At 39.9% G+C, this 24,780-nt stretch overlaps 1 protein-coding gene across 1 annotated transcript in view; it reads right to left on the bottom strand.

Annotated features, from left to right (window-relative positions):
- pear1 (platelet endothelial aggregation receptor 1) overlaps window positions 1-23,777 on the bottom strand; it is a 44,451-nt gene extending 20,674 nt beyond the window's left edge. The window contains 5 exon segments of the mRNA XM_034874799.1: window positions 19-111; window positions 2,841-2,941; window positions 3,040-3,141; window positions 3,922-4,032; window positions 23,556-23,777. Of these exon segments, the coding sequence (XP_034730690.1) occupies window positions 19-111; window positions 2,841-2,941; window positions 3,040-3,141; window positions 3,922-4,028 (403 nt within the window). The 5' untranslated portion in view covers window positions 4,029-4,032; window positions 23,556-23,777.
- Window positions 23,778-24,780: the final 1,003 nt, after the last annotated feature.

The raw sequence follows: 24,780 nt of genomic DNA, 5'->3' as shown, positions 1-24,780 counted from the left end.
GGGGGAGTAGATTCATACCGCTAGAACAGTCGTCGCCGCGCCAGCCTCCCTCACACTGGCAGCGGTCTGGAGCAACACATCGACCATGGACACACTCCTTGGTGCAGCGAGCTGGTGATAAAAAACACACTTTATGATATCTCCAGATAGGTGGAGAACAGTCAATACAATGGATGACATACAGCAAGGTGTGCAGTTATCTGAGATTACACATCCGACTGTATAGCCCAATAAGATGAGCTTAAGAACGGTTTGATCAACAGAACCCGTTGAGTTCCAACTGTGTACATTTTAAAAGATCTGCATGTTATTTATAATTATTTTAAAGTGCATATTGCTACAATAATTGTTTTTGACGCAAGATAAAGTGATCTTGTTATTGTCTTTTTAGATTGTCAAATTGTTTTGGTCCAATTCCTCTAAATTAAACGTTTTTTAATGCCCCCTAAAATGACACATACTCTAGAAGTTTTTTTTTAAATCTGATGCACCTATCAGCAGACATAATAATATATTTCAAAAGTAGACAATCAAAAGGAAGTTTTTCCTCGCCACTGTCGCACTGTTGCGTCCTTGTAAATTCTGGAGTGTGGTCTAGAGCTACTCTATCTGTAAAGTGTCTCGAGATAACTCTTGTTATGAATTGATACTATAAATAAAATTGAAATCTCAAGGCTGTTTTAATTTAGTTAAAATCTACTCAATTTGTATTTTTCTATTTCCCTCTAAATCTGTTCCACCCATCATAAACGTCAACAATGAGCTTGCAGCCAGTGTTGGATGCCATTAATGCTCTAAAGAAGGTTCCTCTTAGACAGAGTTGTGTTCTCGCCAGCTTCATAAAAGGTTTTACTATTAATTAGGTTAATTCAATCATGGCTTTATCACTAAAGACTAATCCGCCAGAGATCTCTTGATTCTTTTTGTAGACAATTGTTTTCTTACCACACTGAGTACCACATGCTGTATTACTGTATGCACACAGTTCTTTTTCTTCAATAAACAATAATTTAATGGATTATTTTCTGCTGTAGTTGGAGGGTTATGAATACTGGAAGCCAGAGATTTGGGGGACCCAAGAAAAGGCCAACATGCAATCAAATGAGGGACGTAAGCATAATTATAAAAAATTATATGTAGAAAATAAAAAAATACAGTGTACATTGTATAGAACGTGGGTTTAGGAGGAGTCATAGATGACATGTTGAAAGCTGAGATATTTCAATTATAAAGCTCAAAATGGCAGACGGCTCCGGTCTTTGCTTTTCTGATGTCAATCATTAAAATCAAAGGCTTTTGTGTTTGGCAACAAAAAGAAACCTACACACACACACACAAGCACGACTGCTGCAAAAGGTGGCTCATCAATAAGGAACCAAAATGCATATTATTTCTGCTTAATGAAAACATGTATCTCCAAAATGTCAGTTTTTGAAGCACAAAGCACAGCAACCTTCTCATTATAATCATGAACTTCTGAGATCATCCAGTGATGTATGATGTTTGTAAAGCAAAGGTAGAATTTTCTCAAACCATGCTCCCATGTATGGTTTTGCTTTATTTATATACGTCACTGCTGACTGTCCGCAATAACAGCGTTTCAGCAAACTGTTGACAGCTGCATCAGTTTAGTATTTTCAGACGACCACACTGAACTACCTGTTTAACTACCACACCCAAAAAGTTATTGTGCAACACAAATACCTTAAATTGACAATGAACTTTAAAGTATTTAAAGTTAAGATTAGGATGAAGGTTAGGTTTATGGTTAAATCACGTAAAAGATCTGTTTGTTAAGGAGAGATCATGGTAACTGAGTCACGAATCAAATCCATATAGGACTGTTTTCCCCCTTCAAACATTTTGGATTTTTGTTTTTATGGATCTACAAAACATACTGAATCCCAAGAATAACATGTTGAAGTGCTTTTGTTTCCACCAGGGCCCCAAGCTGTCTGAAGACAGACTCAAAACATGAAAGTAAACAAAATCTGTACAGACTAAACCAAAACTATATAAATATCCACTTCAAAACACTAAAATGCAACGAATAAAGCGTACGGATTGAGTTCAAAATTTATCAAAAACTTATAACCGTACTCCATAAGTTCTGACCTGACGTCTAAAAGTCCCTCGTTGTTTGGACAACTTTTACTTATTTATTAAAAGGCTTCAGGTTGGCTACATCATTTTTTTAAGCACATTGGCCGTTGTGTTATAAAGTTGCTCATGAGTTTGCCCACTGATGATTCTATTCACATTCACAGTTTGTGTTGTTCTACCCTAATCTGTGCATGCAGCTGTGCCACACCTCTGTCTTCATCAGCAACAGATGTTAAGTTTATGAAATAACGGTTTCTGAAATTATGTGAAAGCCTTGAACTGAAATTAAAATGTGAAAAATATAAAGGTTTTCATGGTGTCAGCATCACCAAGTTTAAAATTCCTGTAAGCCTCAGTGGGAAGAGGTCCCATAATTGGGGTAATTCCAGTTTCATATGCTATTCTTATTGACTCTGCACGTTGCATGGAAAAAAGACAAAAAATAAATGTTGGTATTGTGCTGGAATAATACCAAAAGTATTCATCCAACATCAGGTTACTTTGTTTAATCAGGCTCCCTTTTAAATGTCTCTTTTATTGCATTACAGAAATCTTTCAAGCCTAAGTTGTTTCTTTGTCATTAACAGAAGGATCAAATCTTAAATCTGGCCTGAATATGTTTTGAATGTATTTGTTGATTGTGAAAGGACTTTTTGTAATTTTATATATTTAAACACTCTCAGTGATAAATAGTATGCAGGCAAGTGGATGGTTTAAAAGTTTCCATAATTACTTACGGACACATTTGTCTCTGCTCTCGTAATAGCCTGGACAGCACTGGTACCTCTTACGGTAGTCTGTCTTCACCGCCTGCCTGTAGGCAGTCTTGTAGGTGATCCTAAAAGAAGAACACAGTCGAACAGGACGCTTTGACCCTCCACAGACAGGAACAGGAAATCAGGTCCAACAGGAAATGAGTCATTGCGCTGCTGCTACCTGTGGCGCATGCATCTGTAGGAGGTCCGAGGGTCGGAGCAGGGCTCCTCCGTCACATGGTCGTAAGGATGTGAGTAGGACTCTTTTACTGAGGTGGTAAAGCTGAAAAGTAGAACATGACACATACTGTAAATCATTTACAGTCAGAAGAAATGGAAAATGTATCCAGGTCCATTTAAAACAAAATGTATCAGCCTAACTTTTGAACAAATACCATGTCATTAGCCCTGAAAAGGTGGAATTTTAATAACCATGCTAGCTGCATAGTGGCTTCGGGGATGGCAATATCCGTTGCCCGGGCCAACACTTTGGTCCAAACAACTATTAGTGACCGCCTAGTTTGTATACAGTCAGTCTTTTTAATCGATTAATCCGTTTATCATCAGAAAGCTAATCGCCCTCAATTTACATTTGTTAATTATTTTTGGCCATTTTTAATCAAAAATGTGAAACATTGGCTGGTTCCAGCTTCACTGGATTTAGGTGAACTGTTGCAAGCAATTTGAAAGCTACGTAACTCTGGTTGGAAAATAGCAATGTCCACTAGCAGTTTTGAATTTTGATTTTGTTGCATGTGATAGTTTACTAAGATATGCAGGTAACCAATCTTAGATATCTATGCTGCAAACCAGTTAATGTGGCAAATAGAAGTGGTAGAAGTGGCTCTAAGGTGAAAGATAGTTTCCCGCCTTCACAGAGCAAGTTTATAACACAATGCTTTTTTCTTTTGTCATTTATGTAATGAATGAATGTCTTGACAACCCACTGATTGCTGAAGTAACCTTTCATGCTGTGTGTATGCAGCACTGTTTGAGAAAATATGTATGATTGGATATAACAAGAGTGACAGGTATTTGTTTGTCACAGTCAAACAGGCCTCACCTCTCCCACAGGCTGCACACATTGGGATCTCCTGGGTTCAGTGGGTAGCTTAGACCAATCAGGAAGCTCAAAAGCAGTAGGACAGTGGAGCTATGTAGAGTCGGCATGGTCCTGAGGGAAAAGAGGACAGACATTTACATGGCGATGCAAAAACCCAAACATTTCAGCAAGGATGTCACCGGGACAAAACATATTTATTTTGTTATTAGGGGGAAACAACAGAAGGCAAAGCAATCTGATTCTGCAACAAATACATTCACTTGTAATGTGTATTTAAATTTTTATTTACTGGAACAAATCTGAGCAGCCATGAAAGAGCAATATCTCTGGATCACTCTGTGAGTCAAATGTACAGTGGAAATACAGATGAATAAAAAAGGCCCATTCCTCTCAACTAGAGATTTACAATCATGTTTTTGTTTTTCATTTACTATAATTAACTTTTCACAGCGTGGCGAAAAGAAAGATTAATTGAAAGCTGGTGCTCGGTACCTATAAATTGCGGTCAAGATTTAGCCTCTGAAAGAGTTCATTACGCTAAGCAGAGGTGAGGCAAAGCGCCAGCCTTGGAGCGTACCGCTCTCGGCTCCCCGTCAAGCTCCTCACGTCTCATCAGGGTATATAAAACACAGGCATCAGGAGACAACCTGACAGCCGACAGGATAGATTAGGGCGTGAGAGTGAGAGCATAAGAAAGAAAACGAGAGGGGGGGGAGAATCAGGGTCAAGACATGTGACTCCACACTTCATCCAGACCCCTATCAATCAGTGTGGCAGTGAGGCCTCCACACTCCTCTGCTGTCCCCTTCCACACTCCGCCAGCATCTGGATCCAATCAGTGCATCGACCCAAGAGAGCTCCTCGGCACGGGGACCCTGATGGGCTCTCAGGGAGCAAAAGGGAGGCAGTTTTTTCTTCTTACAAATATTCCATGGAAATGAACAGGAAGTTCAGCAGGCCAGTGGTGTGAGCCCTGTGGTACAAGCATCGTGGGAATGCAACGGCATTTCTAGAGAACGGGAACGTCATGTTGACATAGGATCATTCAGGCATGTTCCCCCTCTTGTGTTTTCAACAAGTCCCAACTGACAGAATTACAGTACCACGGCATCTCATGTCATCTACTCATGGCCTTAGGGAGATTTCTTAGGGAGAGTGACATCGCAGCCAGCCAACAAGATCATTTTCATTAAAACAAACCTCAGATCTATAAAGAAGAAATAACAAAACTCATGACATTTCTCAGATTGTCCTTTGAGAATTATGTGATCACTAATACCTGGCTCATCACATGGAGTTAAGTATAGACAACTTAAATCAGACAAAATGTTACCCTCAGAATTGGTCTAAGATTTCAGTCAAATAAGATCAACTCTAAACTGAATAAACAGTCTAGGCTGTACTCCACTGCTCTGCTACGAACTCAATAAATGCTAATGTCGCTATGCTAAATGTGCACAATTACAATGCAACTGTTTTCCATGTTTGCCATCTTAGAACATTTTCTAGTTATCACAAAACACAAAGTACAGCTGAGGCTGATGGGAATTTCATCGGATTTGACATAAACACTCACAGTAAAACAGATTTGTCTTTTGTTAAAAATGAGGATGAATTTTCAAAGCAGATTATGTCTTTTGTGAATTTGAACACCTTTTTCACAGGACTGTTGTCACACAGAAAGGATGGCAGGGGTTGGGTTTAGTTGACTAACTGTGGTAAGATTTTGGTCAAGGTTAAGAAAGATAAACTCAAAAGTAAATCTGTAAGAAAACTATGTATAATTTAGAGCTTTGACCCTGGCTTTTGGCAGTTGTTTCTACTGCATTATTTCACTGTCAAACTACTTCCTAACTCTGTCTTCTTCATGTCATCTATTTGTGGGGAGAAAACATATTTCTCTCACTTTTCATGCACATATTAGCATTTTTAGTCACACTGCTGTGGACATTTGGGGAAATTTCCCAAGATGTGGCTTGGTAAATAATGCATGCCTCTAATAGTGCCAAGATCAGCGGTTCAGTTCCCATTAGAGCCAGTCATGTATGTTTATGTATGTTTACAAAATGTGTTCAGTATAGTGCTTTGCAGAAGAACAAATAACATCAGAATATGGATTATTTAATGTGTTTGTAGAAACAGTCCACCATAAACACCTCTGCAATCAATCAGAAGATCATTTAACATATTGAATTCTACATTAACTCTGTCCATTGGCTTGTTATCACTGCTGGAGATTTGGCATGGTGAGGGCTGCAGCATAAATCTGTATGAGTGTACAAATCTTCTGCTTATGATAAACTGCCTCTTACTGCTCTTCTACCCACCGTCAGGAGTTAATTCACTCGCTGGCACAAACGCTCACGCCTCTGAAATCTGTGCCACAAAAACAGAGTTTTATAAGAATAGGCATCTGGCTTTTATTAAGAGGAGTCATCAACTTCACCAGCCACTTCATTGGACTGGGGGTAAATATTTTTCATTACCTTCTTTTCATTTTAATTGTGCTTCATTAGAAAAAGCCTTCAAACCGCATGGGAATTCTTAAATACTGAGAAAGAGAGCTAATGACTGGAGACAAAATTGTTTTGAAGTCGAGCTCAGACGTCTGTTGCATTGCATGTTTGGGTTACCTACAGTGGGGAGGGGAAGGCAGGTAGACGTCTGGAGCTCCAGGTGGTTGTATCATCATCTGGAAACTAGACTCTTCGAGGAGGCTACAATGCTTTTTAGTGAAATAGAGGAGGGCAGGTACTCTATAAATTGAGTTATACCAAACCCCACCACAACTGGGGACTGACTGATTCTTCCCTTTACCTCCTTTTCACATAATAGCCTTCTACTCCATTATATTCAACCCTGAGCTATCATTGTTTCCTTTAAGCTTTTTCCAAACTGCAGCTCTGAATCTTTTCACTTGGACAAGCTTGGCTACGCAACAGAAAAGCATGTAGTAGCATTATGTATCGCAGCCGTTTTTCCATTCAGTTTTTATGCGTTTAGTTAGCAGTTAACTGGCCATAATGTGTGCACATCTCCACAGTTTGCATCCACTGGTTAAAGAGGTAAAGTCTGGACCAAGGTCTGTGAAACACCACAGTAGTAGAGGTTGCTCCAACGTATTTTGTCATGTTTGTAATGAAAAAAAACAGACATGTCATCCAGTGCAAAGAAACTTTCATGTGGCTCTATAAACAAATATAAATAAGGCAAAATACCACCCAGACACACACACAAGCATACGTGCATGTACACTTACACCACACATAACGTCCACATGTATGCACATGCACACTCCAACACACTACACAGTTCCTAACGCTTTCAAGGTTTGATCATGTGCTTTTTATGTTCTGGAGACATTACACACACACAGACACACACACACACACACACACACACACACACACACACACACACACACACACATCAAATGAGTCCCATACGCTGACACAAGTTCAGAGAGAAACTATTTTTAGGATCTGAGGACATTTAGCTAATTCACTGAGGTTCTCTTACTGACTCATTCTGTCAATGCCCAAAACAGCGGTCCCCGCATACACACATCGTACCAACTGAGGAATGCTCAAGCGACCCGCAAAGCTCGCAAAACAGAACTGCACAGGGGCTTCAGTGAAAACAAAGCCCAAATGGAAACACTGATTTTATATTAATCTCGCACCCATGTTATTACCATATTCTGCTTCAATCAAGGGCACTTTAGTATGCATAAGCACTGACAACTAGAAAATTATTTTGATTTGATTTCATGCAAGAGAACCATTTTCTTGACAGTTGAGTATTCCCATTGGACTGCATGTTCGCACAAATTTACAGTCACAACATGGGGGGGCAAGGTGGAGGCTGGGGGTGTGGCCGTAACCAACTGCCACTTTGCTCGTTTGAAAGCCATGATGTCTCTCTCTCTCTCTCATGTGTAGGTGAAATTCTCTGGGTGGGCAAAGCAGAGAAAGGGGAGGTAACATTGTTCTTTATGACATCATAAGGGGCAACATTCCAGATCAGCCCATCTGAGAAAAGTTAGATGAGAGGATTGAAATCACTCTCGGCTGTCTGCCCATTAAACATGTAGTTGAAACCAGGAGATGGTTAACTTAGCTTCAAGACTAGAAATGGTTGGGGGCCTGGATAGCTCATCTGGTTGAGCATGCACCCTATGGACAAAGGCTCAGTGTCTACAGCAGCAACCGCAGGTTCGGTTCCGACCGGGGGCCCTTTTCTGCATGTCATTCCCCCTCTCTTTGTTTCACATCACAATCTGTCCTCTCTAATAAAGGCCTAAAATTTCACGGCAATCCAGGTCATAGGAGTGGTGGATTTTTATTCTGGTCTAATTTGAAGCAAAGCACGTGGCACTGATCAAACTGTTTGCTTCCCTGTTTCTTACTAACCTCCAATTTCTGTCTCTATTTATTTCTATGCAGTTTTAGTTTTTATTGAAGTAAAAAATATTAGTCACCAGCTGGAAGGTAAAGCCATGGGGGGAAAAAACATAAAAGATGGAATGACACATTAGTTGGGGTGGAGAGAGAGAGCAAGAGAGACAGTCCTGCCAAAGTTCATTTTCATGTCAAGCTGCTCTGATGTCAGACAGATACAGAATATCTCCATTTTCCATCCTCTTTTTCTCTTTTTTTTCAAAGCGGTTTTGGGCATCTCTTGTCATTACAAACTACAGCATGTTCTTCCAGGATTAATAGCATAAACACTTAAAATGTCTTTATTCTGTGCACTATTTAAAACTCCAACCAACCTCAACAAGGCTACAAAATAAAGGCAACATGGTGAAATACTGTAGCTCTATGAGTTATGACACACGAACCCTCCAGGTGCTGTGCATTCTTGTGTTGCTCAGAAGTGTGAATCAAATGGCAAATAATTAGGCTTGTTTCATACTTTCTTAGTAATAAATCACTATATCAGCCCCAAATCTACTCTACAGATTAATGTATGATGTTAAAATAAAAAGTTCATAATAAGGTCCCTAATAAAACAGGCTAACTTAATGATTATGTATGTAAGGTTAGGAATAAGGAGTGGTTAAACTCTATTATAATGCCATTAAAACAATGAGAGATCACAAATGAAGAATCATCTGCCCACCCAAAGTGAGGTCTTTACAAAGTAATATCTTCAGATTAAGCTCCCTTAGACCAAATCAGAGTGAACAGAAGTATGTGGCTAACTGCAAGCCCTTTAAGGGGTCCCTGACATGGAAAAGTAAATAAGAATACAGTGCAAAATATGCATTATAAAACCTTGAGCAACTGACAAAGAAAGGAAGACCAAAGGACAAAAATCAACTCAAATGTTTCCTGGCAACACGCTGGTCACACTGCACATGATTAAAGCATTGCTGTGCACCATTACACTTAAAAGTTGGCCCATAAAGTTGCGGTATGTATCACAGCCTTAAGGAGATATAAATGATCACCCTCTGATTGTGATCATTACTGGTATCACAAAATACCTTCCACAGGAGAGAAGAGCTAAAGGTTTGCGTCACAAATTTACAGTTCAGCTCTTAGAAAAACAAATCTATAAAACGGCTCGAGGGCAGAAACTGACAGAAACTGGAATATATTAGCCAGAGTGCTCCATGTGACACACCGACCGCAATGCCCTCTTCCCTTCTCCCCCCCCCCCCCCCCCCCCCCCCCCCCCCCCCCCATCCCACCCTTACACTAAACCAGAGTTACTGTAAACTGAATATTAAACCCATAATCCTTTGCATCTGGGTTCTCATCTTGGTGCGCAGGACGGGTTCGGCTGCTAAACCGCAGTGAGGCTGGCACCCGCTCTCCAGTTGCTGCTATGCCTCATGTTGGGTGGGTGGCTGGTCTTGAAGAGGGGTGGGGGTTGAGCAGAGACCCTTAACAACACACTGGGGACTCGGAGAAACAATTACATGGCACACCCAAAAATGTAATGCGAGAACCCGTATAAAACGTCTAAAAACACACCCACATGTTTCACGGTGTTCATCAGTTTTGCTACACTATCAACCTTTGAGCCAGAGAACATTCACCATGCCTACATCAACCCTCTGTTTACAGTAAAGACATCATATACGGTAAAAGGTGGTATTCTGCCACAAAAGCTGAACCCCCACACTGGAAAAAGCTTTTCAGTGGAAAACTCTTGGCAGTCCAAATGCAGTTGACGGTTCTCGGGGGAGTTGCGTGACAAAGGGATGATCTAGCGAGGGAGAAAGGAGGGGGAGGCCTCGCACAGATCTTGGTAGTCTGAATTTTGCTGAGAGAGCTCTGCAGTGTTTGCTATCTGCAAGACTGAAGCAAGTGAAGTGGGAATACTTGACCTTTTGAACTTTGGTCAACACTACACACCTTTTTAAAGTCTGTTTCTTTTGTCTCCTTTTTCCGTCAGTTAAATTCTCTTAATTGGACCCTTCTTTCTGGAGCTGTATCTTATAATTATGTCACCAGATCTGTCCTACAGTTTTGCTAGAGTTTCCAGTAATAACAAGGGAATAAATTAATTGGAACCTCCTCAACAAAGACTTCTTACCAACAGGCTCTTAAATACAACGACAGATGCATTGTGCAGCCTGCCAATATGTTGTTGGGTTTGAGTCATTTTAAAACTGATAATTAAGGGAGCTGCAATGGAAAAACTAACAAAATCACCTCAAATCACCCTAAACCATCTCTAAAGCAACGTCAGGCCAGATTTCATTTGGCAAGCTCAATCTTTGTGGTCTGGGGTCCTTTATTTACGTGAGAAAAACAGGATGCAGTATGTGTCGCCATTTACTGGTTCCCCTTTTACTTTCATTCAAATTTAGATTCCAGAGGCAACCAATGACAGGCAGCAGATCTGAGGTCAGTTGTCTGTCTTGAACATCACTTCACTTTAGTGTGCCTTTCATGTCACCTTGCAGCAGCCAATAAAACTAAACCTAAGACATGCAATATAAGTGTAAAATGTATACTTGTACACAAAAACCCCTAAACACTTTAACAGACCAAAGATTTTGAGGTAGGAGATAAGAAATAAACGGAAAACTGAATTCGTACTACATAAACATGAGAGCAGAAGCCGATTTAAGATGATGGGATTTCAAGAGGATGCAATGTGCGATGACCACACCTTTTCCTGTAGTGTTAAATAGCTAGTGCGATAAGCTAGTGTGTGTGTGTATTTTTATGTTGGAGTATCTTTATGAGTGAGGTCAGAAGGTACTTGAGCTCATGTGAAAGCCTCTGCCCCACAGTGATGGAGAACAGAGCCTGTGGATAGCAGTGGCTAAAGTGATAAGGTCACCATGGTAACGCTGTTGTTGTGGAGCGCATGAGGACATCGACGTGAGTTGAGCAGTGGCCGGAGCGGATTTTCTTTTGACTCCTATCTGCAACCAGTATGAACGGCAACAACATTATTAGAACTTGAACTGAAAAAAAATTTGAAAACTTAATACTAAATACTTGTTAACTTTGGAACCAGCACTTTTACCTTCATAAATCCAGTATAAGACTAGCAAACCAATTTTTCTTCTGTGTTGGGTGCTAGTCTGGAAAATATCCAAGTAGGCCCATTAGTGAGCTATGGGGAGGCGTTTGGACACCAAACAGTACTGTGTTTTGTATTTCAGTTTGTGATGATCTATTGCATATTCAGCATGACATTGCAGATCTAAAATGATGCATGATTCAGCAGCTGAAGGACCAGTTTTTCACCCAACAAGTTCTCCAAATTACCTGACAAAATAGAGTACATTTCTAATTTGTAATTGTCTTTTAAAGCAAAACATACAAGTGTTTTCAAAATCGTACAAGTCACTGCTAGAAAAATAAATCTGTTTTATGATGGTTAATTAAGATGTGGTATGGTTTAGGCACAAAAACAACTTGGTTAGGGAAACATTGTGATTTTGGTTCAAATTGTTATTGCGTTAAGGTTAGAGGTTCATGGTCATACTTTGCAAAAAAACAAACCGTGGTCTCCTGTGGTCTGATGGATACCACTGATTTTGCTGTTTTATCTCTTTATTGAAAAATACAACCCAAACAGTTTGGGTTGATAATTTAGGTGAAATTTGACAATGTTTCCCAATCAGCAGTGGGATTTAATTACTTTCAAAACCTGAAGCAAACCAAGGACAGCTCTGTGCCTGGCGTTACTTAATCAGGTGCAGAATGATCCCTTTTTTAAATAATCTGTCATTTACTTAGAGCTTGATCCAATCGCCTGCAGTCTACACTCACTCTACACACACTCATAAAAAACTGCAATCTTTGGGGACATTGATGAGAAAGCAAATAAATAATGCTTGTTTTCTTCACTCATGAAATGTTTACTTTTTGCAGATGTTTATGTGATCTAATGTGGTTTACACTAAATCTTTTGTTGTTGACCTGGCTGCTTGCCAGTTGTAGGCTTTTGCTCTCCCCGTTGCGTTACTTCAACACATTTGAGGCTTGTGCTCTCCTACACAGACCCACTGTGCAAACTGCTGCCTGGTCCTCCACACTCCAGACCAAAACCACAGGCAGGATGACTGTGGCTTCAATGGTCAGAGAAAGCAACAGGTCCACAAAAACAAACTTAAACACTAAGACACTGTAATAAATACAACAGTTCACCTCTATGGAGCAGAATAAACTAAAACACAGATTCACACACCTTGGATAGAAATTATGTCTGGTCTCTTTAAACAAGTGTTTTATCCAAACTTTTGTGACTGAAATGGTGGAAAACCCAAAATGGAGGCCCTGGCTGAGGTTTCAGAGGGACATGACCATACAGAGCCGTAATTATATGTGCTGTAATGCTCTGTGGATCACACTGGTGCCGAGACACATAGAGTTCTTGTAAAAAAAAAACAGCCTTTTCCACAAACCGTGACCAGAAAACATAGCTTTGCATTGTAAACTCTCACAGTAAGAACACAGGCGAAAAACCTCTAAGTCCACAACAGGCTGCAGCTCGTAAGAAACGTAAGTGTTTCAAAATTCACAAGGTTTTTTGTTAGTTATTTGTCACATGAACCATCTGCATCCACAATGCGGCTTTATCACATAGTGTCAAACTTGTCACCTCTACTGTGATTAGCAGCACATTAGCTTTTAACACTGCAGCCTATGTGACCGGTTGGTTAGGCAAACTATGAAAAGTTAAATGGTTACGCTACAGATTCAGACTCAGAGATTCCTGCTGGTAAAGGTCTAGTGTGTAAGCTTCTGTCAGTCAGGTAGTTAAGATTCATCCTCTGTGCACCTTAAATGTCTGTACAGAATTTACTGGCAATCTACCCAATAGTTGTTGAGATATTTCAATCTGAGCCAAAGTGGTGTTCTGACCGAACGGACATTGCCTTCCCCAGAGTCACTCTGCTAACATGGCTAAAACATAAGAGACAAGTTTTAATGAACTGCATGTATTCTTGAACAAAAACACATTGAAGCCTTTACAGCACAGGAATTTCAAATGTTGCTGAATTGTGTTCTATTTGAAAAGATTTCTGCCATAATGATTCTATGAGCAGGCTATTTTTAATGGCTGTGACGCTTGATTAATCCGTTGGAATGTCCCGTGTGCCATTGTTTCAGCATGTATCACAGACGCGTTGTTGATTCAGAGGCACACTTCCTTCTCATCTCTTCCTGTGCTTTACTGTCTAACTAATTCTCCGCTGCCATTCAGGTAGCGGTCTACTTTCTGCCTATGAATGTCTGTCTGAGTCAAGTTATCCTCTCAAATTAACATTCAGTCCTTGTATGACCTAAGGCAACCATACTTTTCATCTGACTAAAATTAATGCTATGATGCTGTTCTATTACTTCCTAATTTCAAAAATAAAGTGAGTAGTAATGGTTTTACAAATATTCATATGTGCTGTGCTGTGTTTTTATCTGGCAGGTGAAAAGACTTCCATTTAGGGTGAATACTTTCATTATAATTTAATTTAAATCCGATAAATATCCTATAGCCAGCGGTAACATCATAATCTCTTTTTTTCATCGACCAACATTCCATAACTTTAAAATATATCCTTTTTTTGGAATATACGACCAAGAAAAGCAGCAAATTTCCGCACTTGACAACATGGAACCGTCAGATATTTGAAGCTTTTCTTGAAAATTGACTTAAAGAGTTCATCCGTTATCAAAATATTTTCAGACTTATTTTCTGTCAATTGACTAATCATCTATACGACAAAGTATCGCAGAATTTACCAAACTGAAAACGTTACGGCCTTTGTCTAAAAAGCGGTATACAGTACATATTTTAAACTTACATTTCATCTTGTACCTACTGTATGCTTTTGATTTGCTAATCTGGACATTGTGAAAGTCTTTTGCTTCTTTACAAATGAAAAAATTTAAAACTAAAACTAATTGCTTGTTCTTTGCACTCAGACAACACATCTAAACATTATTGTGTACAGTAAATTAACAAACCTTAAAATAAATAAAATTCTTTAACAGTTTGTATAAAACCTGATACATAGAACTGCAGCCGCAAATTGACGTTTTTCTGAGGCTGTAGGCTGTCCTTCAACATGTCAGTAACCTTTAATTACACCATTGACCCCTCTGATGTTTTGGTCCTAATTCCATTTACACATCAGAGCAAGATCCTCATGCCGCTTTTCCCACCATGACAAGCTAATTTCTTTTAATAATAATGTCTTTTTCTTTGCTAATATCCCCTCCAAAACTAATTATTTCTCTCCTCCTCTTTCAGGGTCAAAAAGTTGTGGGAAACGCTGCTTTACAAAAGGATTTATAAGGCACTTTTGTCTCTGTGTCTTTAGCTGATCTTCCCATGATAAAACTATCCAAAGGCCAACACAAATTCATTCTTTTTTTTTAGTACGCAGATTCCCTCACACATATACAGAACAGGTCACGAGGTCAAGAGCCTTCAAAATCTTCAGAGGAGCTTAAATAAACAGAAACAACCTCCACTGAACTCTTGCAACAATCATGTTAGTGTCTCTGGGCAAAATAACTCTTTGTTAAGAGAAAATAGTAACTGTATTAGGGGATCAAACAAGCCAATATTGAATTGGGTGCGAGGCTACGTTTCTGTAGTCTTGGTTCTGTGGTCTTGGACATGTATTGATCTGGGTCAGTATTGGGCTTTGCCTTGACTGTTTGCTCTCCAAATTGCAATAGCATATTGGGCCACTGCATTGGTACTTAATCTAATTTCTACCCATGAATGCAAACCTGCAGAAACCTCTGACTGCAATGACGTTGTATAGAGCTGGAAGGCAGCTACATTAACATCTCTGTTCAGGCTGAATAAAACCAAAAATCTTTTTTTTTTTTACTAATGGAAACTGTTCATGCTGTCTTGTTTTATCATTTGTTTGCTTCATTCAGAATAGCTAAAAATGACTAATTCTGGTTTTGTCTCAAATTGATCTTGAAACCGTCACTCTTGGACATGGTTGTAAAGTTGACACGGTTACAGTTTGCACTGAATGTTTGTAGCTTAGCCAGGGGGAAACCAAATTATCGTTGGCTGAGGGGTTTAGAGATAGAGTACAAAAGAGTCTTGCGGTATTCTGTAGTTTTCTTACTGCCACCAAATCCTATGAAAAGACCAAAACTACCAAACTGATCCAATTAACAATGTAGTCAAAGCCTGATATATCTTATTCCTCTGTACCACAGAGCTTTGTTGTTGTTCAGAAATTATGAAATACACATCAATCAGTCACACTTATGGACTGGCTGACATGTTCCTTTTTGATGATGAACATGGGCACTGTAGATTATTTAGAATCAATCCCACATACACTGTCCTTCTGCTGTAAATACTCACTAGGCCACCAAATTTGTATTAATCCACAACTGAAAGAAATCTAATACTGAGAAGTAAATAATCCTTTATTCACATTATGATTCCATATTGACTGTCATTGGTGCACAGACACATATATAATATTAATGGCTGCAGTGTGTCATATCCCAGGTGCACGTCTGGATGTACTTCAAGAAACGTATTAATGGCTGCAGTGTGCACATCTGGATGTACTTCAAGAAACGTATGCAAAAATAAATCTGAATGTTCATCTTTGCCAAACTTCACAGCCTCTCCGTTGCAGGCTAGTTGATCTCCAGTGTGAACTTCTCCAATTGTTCGACTTATAGTTTCTTACAAGGGGAAACCGGCGATCAGACTGCAGCCACTAAGGGAAACGATGAACCCCTGCAAGCAGCCAAAACTGCCAAGTCATCACAAAACTCTGTATCGAACATTGACATAAACACAGATGTGTACACACAGACCTTGCTATGTACCTCAACACGCAGGCACACAGCTCTCTTTTCTTTCCATTATGACCTTTGTTTTTGGCTGAAGGCCGTGCAAATTGCTTACTCTTGTGGTTTTGACCATCATGGTGGGGGAGCTGCTGTCCAAACTCAGTGGGAGAGGTGTGAATCCAACCCCATCTGCTTTGGCAAAAACCCACCATGAGAACAGCAGCTGAATGTGTCTGCAGAACCCAATTATACACTTATTTTCATTTATTTATGCTGCACTTAATACGAATCTTCTTATCTGAATTAAACAAGGCCTACTGTATAAAAACAGTTCAGTGTTTTGTTGATATATGTTTTGTAAAATATGGGCTTCCTGGGGGGTCTATGGCGACTGACAACATTATGTTGATCCCTCTGAGTGTCTGCGGTGTCTGAATACTATCACAGGAAGCATCGTCCTTGACTGAAACACAAAGTTTAAGAACAACATATTTCATTCTGCGGATAATGTTCCCATGCAACATCTTTAATGTCAGTCTTTGAGTCATGGTTGTATGAAAGAGAGAGAGAAAGAGCAATTTGCAGTAAGAGACTTTAACCACGCCGCATCTGGTTTCGATTAAGACAACACTTCTAATGTGACTGGATGGATCTCTCTCTCTCTCTCTCTCTCTCTCTCTCTCTCTCTCTCTCTCTCTCTCTCTCTTTGCAGCTGCTATGCTGCAGCAAGCTGGGAACCATTGGAACTGGTGTGGTCATATTTTGGTGTTGTTGTTGTTGATTTTTTTCTTTCTGCCACTTGTTTGCAAGATCAACTCATTGTCCCATTTCTTCTACAAGAATTATTTTTAATAAAACAAATAGGTGATTTACCAAAGGCTCAAGTGTTGCTGCCTACAGGACGGTACAGAGGTTATGCAAAGAGAGTGGAAGCTTCACACTGGGAGACACGTGCATTTTCAATTAATGCCAGGTGGTCAAGCGTCTGCCGTAAGTGAGGTACCTAGACAACCAGGAAAGGCTTGGTCAAACAGTAACACAAGCAGCAGCAGAGTTTGCCAGAATAGTTATCAGTTGTTTTGTTTTTTTAATCTATATTGGCTTTCCTTCTATATCTTTATTTCCAGGAAGTGCAGCCTGGGCCAGTAAATTCCTGAAAGTTAAACCCCATTGATTTACAGGCCTACCTCAGGCACATGGTGTGCTGCTTTTCTGGAGGACAAGGTGGACACCTGCAACTAATTAAAGTGATCATTTTAGAGGGTTTTTTAGCCCCAAAAGCTCCTTCTCCATCCCTCCCTCCCTCCCTCTCTCCAGATGGGCCCCATTCTGCAAGCATCTGGAAGTTAAAGCCTTATTTTCTTCACTCAAAAACTTCAGCCACGTGTGCTACCCTGAAGGCGAACCCCTCAGAGATGTTCCTTTACTTAGTCTTATCCTCCATGCTTTTCCCAGCAGTGTCACTAGACTGAAACAGTTTCAAACCCCACAGGTGGTGCCATTAATTCACTTTGTTGGAGCGCCTTGTGGCTTAAGAAAGATGAAAGTAAGGCACTGTAGAATGTGCTTTAGTTAATTGAAAGCCTTAGCATGGTCATTGGCATTGTTCAACACATTATTCTCTAGGGGCTTTTTGGTATGACACCTGCATTTCTGTCTAACACAACAGGAAGACCGGGGGCAAGGAGGAGACAAGAGCCAGATCCGAGCCACCACACAGGACATCCTGGGCAACACTGTGGGAGGGAGAAGGTCCTGGAGCCTGTCATCTTGTTTGGATATGATGTTCCAACTCAAAGAAACCAAGTGGTGGGTAAACTCTTAACACTTTTCTTTTTGGGAGGCCCAGAGGCAAACAGAAGCAGCAGTAAACACAGCCGGTCATCTGTGAGTCATGGAGGAATATTTTGTTATGCCAGGGAGGCTTCTCCCAGTTTTTCAAAAAGTTCTGCAAATTAGTTTGAAACTTTTTACCAGTTAATGAGCAAATAAGCTATTTAGTTGTTAACACACTGCAAAAGCAAGTTGCCCTAGAGTATCTTGTCAGCACTTTATTAACAATGTCTTCAAAGATAACATGCTTTTCTCATTAGTTTTTAATTGACTACAACTCCCCGGTTCATTATCATCTGTCTCCAACTAATAATTTCATCTCTTCAGTTTCTTTTCAACAAAATCAGACCCTGTCCCCACAGTCCCTCAGGTCCATGCTCTTTATTCTGTCTTCAATCATGTTTGCAGCAATGAAAACTAGTGCAAACAATAGGAAGCCGATCTAGGAAACATCTTGCATGTACATCCAGGTTTGCATCTCAACATTCTCTTCCGCTGACATGTAAACAGAAGAGCGTTGGGAATAAAATCAGCTGCGTAAAAGGAAAAGTCCTTGAACTATGCAATCAGAAACTGGCTCTACTACTCCCACCTTTTTCCAACACCAATCCTTTTTCTGGCTTCTGTGTCCATTTCTGACAAAGAAGGCCTTTTTTCCGAACAGAGCTTGTGTTTTTTTGAGTAATGGGTTTGCTGACAAATAGTGAAAATCTGTCATCCTGCCTTTCCTGAGCCTAAGTTTGTCTTTCAGAAGTGGCCTGGAAAATGGAATAAAGAAACAACAACAACTCCTCTCATAAAATGCAAGATGGACTGCAAGAGTCATAGTTTAATGCAGCTGGTGGAGTGGATCTGCATATGAGCTCAAGAAAAACATCAAGAGTTCTAGGAGTTCATGTTTGCCTGGTGCCAAGCATGACACAAAGGCCATTTGTTTTTCCCATGCAGAGCTCACATCTTGGATGGTAGACTCATAATATTTCATCTCACAACAACATTCTCCGCTCCATCTACACAATGAGTTTTAAGTATTAAAAACAAACTAAAACCTAAACATAGCACTATTTTCCTCACAGAGATGAAAACAGAAAGCGAGAAGTCTTCTGGGCCTTGAATTTGGTGCTGTCTTTCTTTTAATTCTACAACTCAGGTTTCACTTGGTTCCAGTCATCTTGCATAGACACCACAGTGAGACACAGACACCAGAAAGCCAACAGAAAGCCCCTGAAATCTTAATGAACAATGTCTCCACTGATGCTCCACCCACCAACCCAAACACCACCCACCAACCACCAACATAAGCAACTTCAGGAAAGACCCTCACCACAGTACAAGTAGTCTGTGGTCACTTCATTAAGCCGCTGTTGGCTCCTCCCCCTGTTGCAGCCCAAACCCTCCGACCTCTGTTTTTTAAGATTGGTTATTTGAGCCAGAGTCCAATGAAACTGTCCATGTTCCACGGCCAGAGCAGAGCGAGCGAGCCACCCAAAACCCCCGAGCTGGAGGGCTGCAGTCAAGTCTGCTCCAAATTACTTGCACGGCTGCAAAGCACATTGGGTCGAAAGACTTACATTACCCTTTAGGAATAGTCATCTTGTGTCACCTTCTTTTGAATTCCCTGGGCTTGTCTTTTTCAACATGACTATTTCAGCATCAAAAATAGAAGCTGGGGGAGTAGACAAATTAACTTTAATGAGGAAAGCTTTGTCACTGATGTTCAAAAAGTGTGGGGTGAAAAAACAGAATTTCCAGTAAAAATCAACATTTTACACATAAAATAAAAGTCAGTGTTAAAATCAATATGCAACAAAAAGAAAAAGAGTGCCACCCATTGCCAACCACATTATATACATGTAGAAATGCTACACCAATGATCATTTGGCACCAAAAGCAATCAAAACTAAAATAAACAATATTAAAGATACTCTTTAATGCTCATTGATCTGTTTGTTTACTGCTGGTAAAGGAGGTGTAGCCTTTATAGGGGAACTCAGATACCAGTACAATCAGCTCCTGTACCGTTTCACTCAATGCAGTGTCTGTGGTTGCCATGGTTACACTGCGAGCTGCAGTGGCAAGTTGGAAAAAACTTGAGTTGTGTTTAGCACCACACAAAAAATACAACTGAGGCTGATGGGAATGTCATTCATTCTGCAGGTATTTGGTCATTAACCAAAGTATTGAACACATTTTGACCTAATGATGGCGTAAGATGAAATGTTAAAAGATCACCAAATGTATTACAATTCATCCAGAGGGGAACATGAATGTGTGTACCAATTTCATGACAATCAATCCAATCGTTGATATATGCCACTCAAAATCTTAAATGTCAAATTTATTGTGGCATGGAAAAATCATGAGGATTCATCCTCTAAGAACCATGAATGGTGGCACCAAATGTTATGCCAAACCATGTTGTAGATGTTAAGATTTTTCACTGGATTAGTGAAAACTTTGACCTGCAGCGTTACATGTTTGAAATATATAATACAATATATTGGAAAAGTCGGCTGAGCACCAAAGTCAGGGAGGCTTCATCCTCCGGAAACCATGAATGTTTGTGCAACAATTCAAGATATGTCCGTCTGGACCAAAGTGGTCGCTAGCCTCTCTCCATGCCAAGCTCTGCCAGAATTTAGCAGATTACCATTTTAAAATACCCAGGTAATTCTATAGCAGAGTCCATGCTTCAAAGGATTACACAACACTGGGATCTCACTTATATAACACACAAATGGCGTGTGGCCGTCATGTATAAACTTGTCAAGAAAGATCTGGGCCTTCAAAGGACAACATGCAGAGACTGTGGGTACCCTGTGGTGTTACATAAATTTAAAAAAGGGCTAGGCACTAGGGGATCAAATTAACACTTATGCCTCTTACCTCATTTCTACTGTTTTCTACTTCTATCTCATCTCTTTGTTTCTCTGGCTAGTGTCATCTCCAACCAAAACATATCCTATAGCTTGCCTGAGCCAGACTCCTCCTCTGGACAAACAGATGGTAAGCGAGCCAGATCTCCAGCTGTCAGACTGGAGAAGGGTTAGTCGTGTCACCAGACCAAAAAAAATGGGTCATCATTATACCACTCATAGCTGAAATGGTCTGGAGGAGGGCAGACACATTTTCAGGGGGAGATGCTATTTTCCACTAATGAGAATCTTATGTAAATACACTGAAGAAAAACAATTGTTTTAAGGAGGCACAGTTGTGTCACTTCTCACATGCAGAATTCAACTCTTGAAACCAATACTATGAATAATAGAACGGTGCTTTTAGGAATACTTGGACAAAGACAAAGAAAAAGCTCAGTCTGCAGTCAGAGAGATTTCCTGGCGATTTTTGGTTGCCAGAACAGATGTCAGGTCAGGAGTCCAAGCCAGGTGGCTGGGATTTATTCTGATTGTTAATCATATCTTGCCTTCCTCACAGATATTTTTATGCGTTAATTGGTGCCAGGTTGACAGTAAGTGTTAAAGTGCAAAAATGCTGAATTTACGGGGTGAGTTTACAGCTCTACAGAGGAAAATAAATGAGGAGTTTGTTTCCAAAACAGTGTGCTTCAATGTGCAGCAGTTTATCATTTCATAGCTCTAAACTTACAGAGGATCAAGACTGTAAAAGTGTCAGTCAATTTGTCAACACGTGATTAGGAATAACCTGGTGATGTGCAGTAGTATGTGTTAAATGTGGTAATTCTATTCAATTTGGAAAAGGTATTTTTACCCAAAACTGCAGACTGCATTAAAAGACTGCATCAGCTCTAGAAAATAAGCAGTCAAAATTAGTTCACAATCAGTTTATGAAAACATCTTTAGTTAATCATATTCCCTTTTATAAGTTGATCCTTTTCTATAAGAGTCTTATACTCAACCATATTATTATTATTGTCAGTGTCCTCCTTATCCATGTATGCACATGCATCAACAACCCACAGGAGCCTCTCATTTCTGCAGAGACAAAGAAAACTGTCTCTCTCTCTCCGTCTACTTCATCTGATTAACTTCACTGACAGGACATGAAAGTTGAGTCACACCATCACACACAGGATGTCACACAGTTGTTTGGGCTGCAGCCACCTCGCCGCCACGTTTCATTGCTTCAGTCACAGCTCCTCTGTGACCCAAACACAGACCAAGATATGAATCCCAGAACTTTGATTAGGACTTAACGACTTAATAAAAATCAAATACAACAGAGCAGGAGGAGGAGGAGGAGGAGGATGTGGGCAGTGAGGAAAGAGCAGTCCTACTCCCAGCAACTTCCTCTGCAATGAATCGGTAGAGGAGACATGCCAGAGGAGCACAGCTTTTCTGACTCACACTCTCTTGATAGTAGCTGGAGACGTTTTCAAAGCAGAACCTGAGATGCCAAAAAACTCAGTCAGCCAGGAAAAGTACAGCAAGTGCATAAAGGGGGGATACAATGCCAGCATTTCACTTGAACAAGTGTTTTAATTCCCTTCTGATCAGAGTCAGGTGTTATGTCTTTGTTTACTGAATATTGGTGTTGCACAGACAGATGGTTTTACAGGGTGTTTCTTCACCCAGTGTATGAGAAGCAACAAAACACCCAACTGTGTTCAGAAATCTAAAATTGGTTTAAAATGGTAACAAATGTGATCTACACACTTTCACAACATGGTGGAAGGTACAGTTACTCAAGTACTGCACCTAACTTTGAGGTACTTGTACAATTGTAGGTTTTTAGATGCTTCACGTTTGCTCCATTACAATTGGGCTATTCTGCAAAACACTTGAAAGGACATTGTTCTGATATGTACTTTTACCAAAGTAATCATACTGCAATATAAAACACTCTATTATAACTAACAGTGTATTAAAAATTAGCCTTATTGTAAGTAAAATTGTCTAAGTGTAATTAGCAAAATGTAGGCTTTTTAAAGTATCAAAAGTAGGATACTCGTTATTCAGAAAAATGGCCCCTGTACCTGCCATATTAGATTTTTATTAATGATGCATTGATGTGTATGTAGCATTTGACTGTGTAGTTTAGGTCGAGCTCATTTAACTACATTCTAACAGTGCATCATATTTTATGAGCTCATCGTATTTCCCTCTGAATTGTAGTAGCCTACAGTAGAATATAAAGTAAAGAAGACAAAAGAAGTGTAGTCTTCCTTTAGACCCTAAACATTTTAGATGGATGTGCTAGATGCTACACACCTTTCAGAAAATAAAGTCCATCGTAGATGAAAACATCATTTATAAAGTAACTGTACACTCACAGTAGATTAATACACTTCCAATTTAAGTCCTTATAGGTTGAGTTTAGGATTCCGGTACATTCTGCACTATTTTCCATAACAGCGCAACATTCCCATACAGTTATGGGGTGCAACATTTGGTCACATTTGTACAGTAGGCGAAAATGTATAAATCGAGACTATTATCCAGTAACATTTAACATCATAAGCTAATTGTCATGCAAATCTTTGGCTTTCAAAAAAACCGTCAAAGTCTCCGGGACTGCGATCCCGTTTTGTTTTCTTTAGTTCATTGACAGTTTTGGACTCACCTTCCCGGCCGGCCAAGAACTCCCGGATAATCTGTCGCTTTAATAGCGCAGCTCGAAACCAACTCCCATGGACGAAATTGAGATTGAAAAAAAAAATGCGTTTGTTTTCAAGGGCTCATACACTTAGAAAAGTCTTCAAGCGGTGCAAACATTTAGAAGAGTGTAAAGAGAGAAAGAGAGACCAGTCGCATCCAACGGGGGAGGGTCCTGAAGTGCAGCCAAAGAAACTGTGACAGAGAGGCGACTGAGGGGAGGGGGTGGGGGTGGGGAAGATGGCTGGATGGATGGATGGATGGATGGGGTAGAGAGGACATTTGGAAGGTCAAGAGGGAGATTGAGAGAGTTGTTTTTATCTTTAGCAGGCCTGCTGCAGACCTTGGTGTTTAATTGTGAGTAGGTATACCCTAAAAACACTGGTTCGGGTTGCTAACCTACATTCAAGGTATTTGGGCTTGGGTTGTTTTCCAATGTTGGAGGAATAATGACCCAAATATTAGCTGACCTAGTTGACCCCATGCACAGGTGGCTCCTTTGTTTCAACAGCCACTGGCTTTTTAATGTGTCAAATGTAAGAAAAGCTTAAGTTAAATGTAATAATTGGTGGCAATCTTAAGGTAAAATGTATAAAAAGCTTGTTTTGACTAAACAGAACATTAAAATCTTCATAAAATGATAAAATGTTTACTTAATACCGCAACAGAAATGTTGATATTACAGTTACTGGGTCAAAGATAATCAGACATTGGTATGCTAAATAGCCCAATAGAAATAAACAACACAAAAACTTGGTCAGGATGTTTTTGGGTGAGATTAGCGTCCCAGTGGTTTTTATGCTCATGGGTACTGGTCAAACTTCAACCAGTGGGTTGGTCCTGTTGGCACAAATTAGGTTACACTTGACCGAGCATCACAATTAACAATGTTGAACAGAATAGAGACATAACAAAACTCATGACAATTTAAAATGGAAAACAAAATATCTAAAACATTCTTCACATGTCATCACCATGAGGGATCAATGAAAACATATACTGCAAACTCGGCCTGCCTCTAAGTCATTTAAAATTCCTTTAAATGCATCCGGAGAGATCTGCTCCAAGAGATTCAGGTAACATTGCAACTGAAAGCAGAGGAAGCAACATAGGTTACTAAAACGCCCTTTTCCCCAATTTAGCCCTGACTTTAGGGACAGATAGTAGGAATGAGTCCTGGGAGTGCAGACAAT

This window comes from Etheostoma cragini, chromosome 6, assembly GCF_013103735.1.
Source record: "Etheostoma cragini isolate CJK2018 chromosome 6, CSU_Ecrag_1.0, whole genome shotgun sequence".
Taxonomy (NCBI): Eukaryota; Metazoa; Chordata; class Actinopteri; order Perciformes; family Percidae; genus Etheostoma; species Etheostoma cragini.
This window is presented reverse-complemented; position numbering and strand designations above follow the sequence as displayed.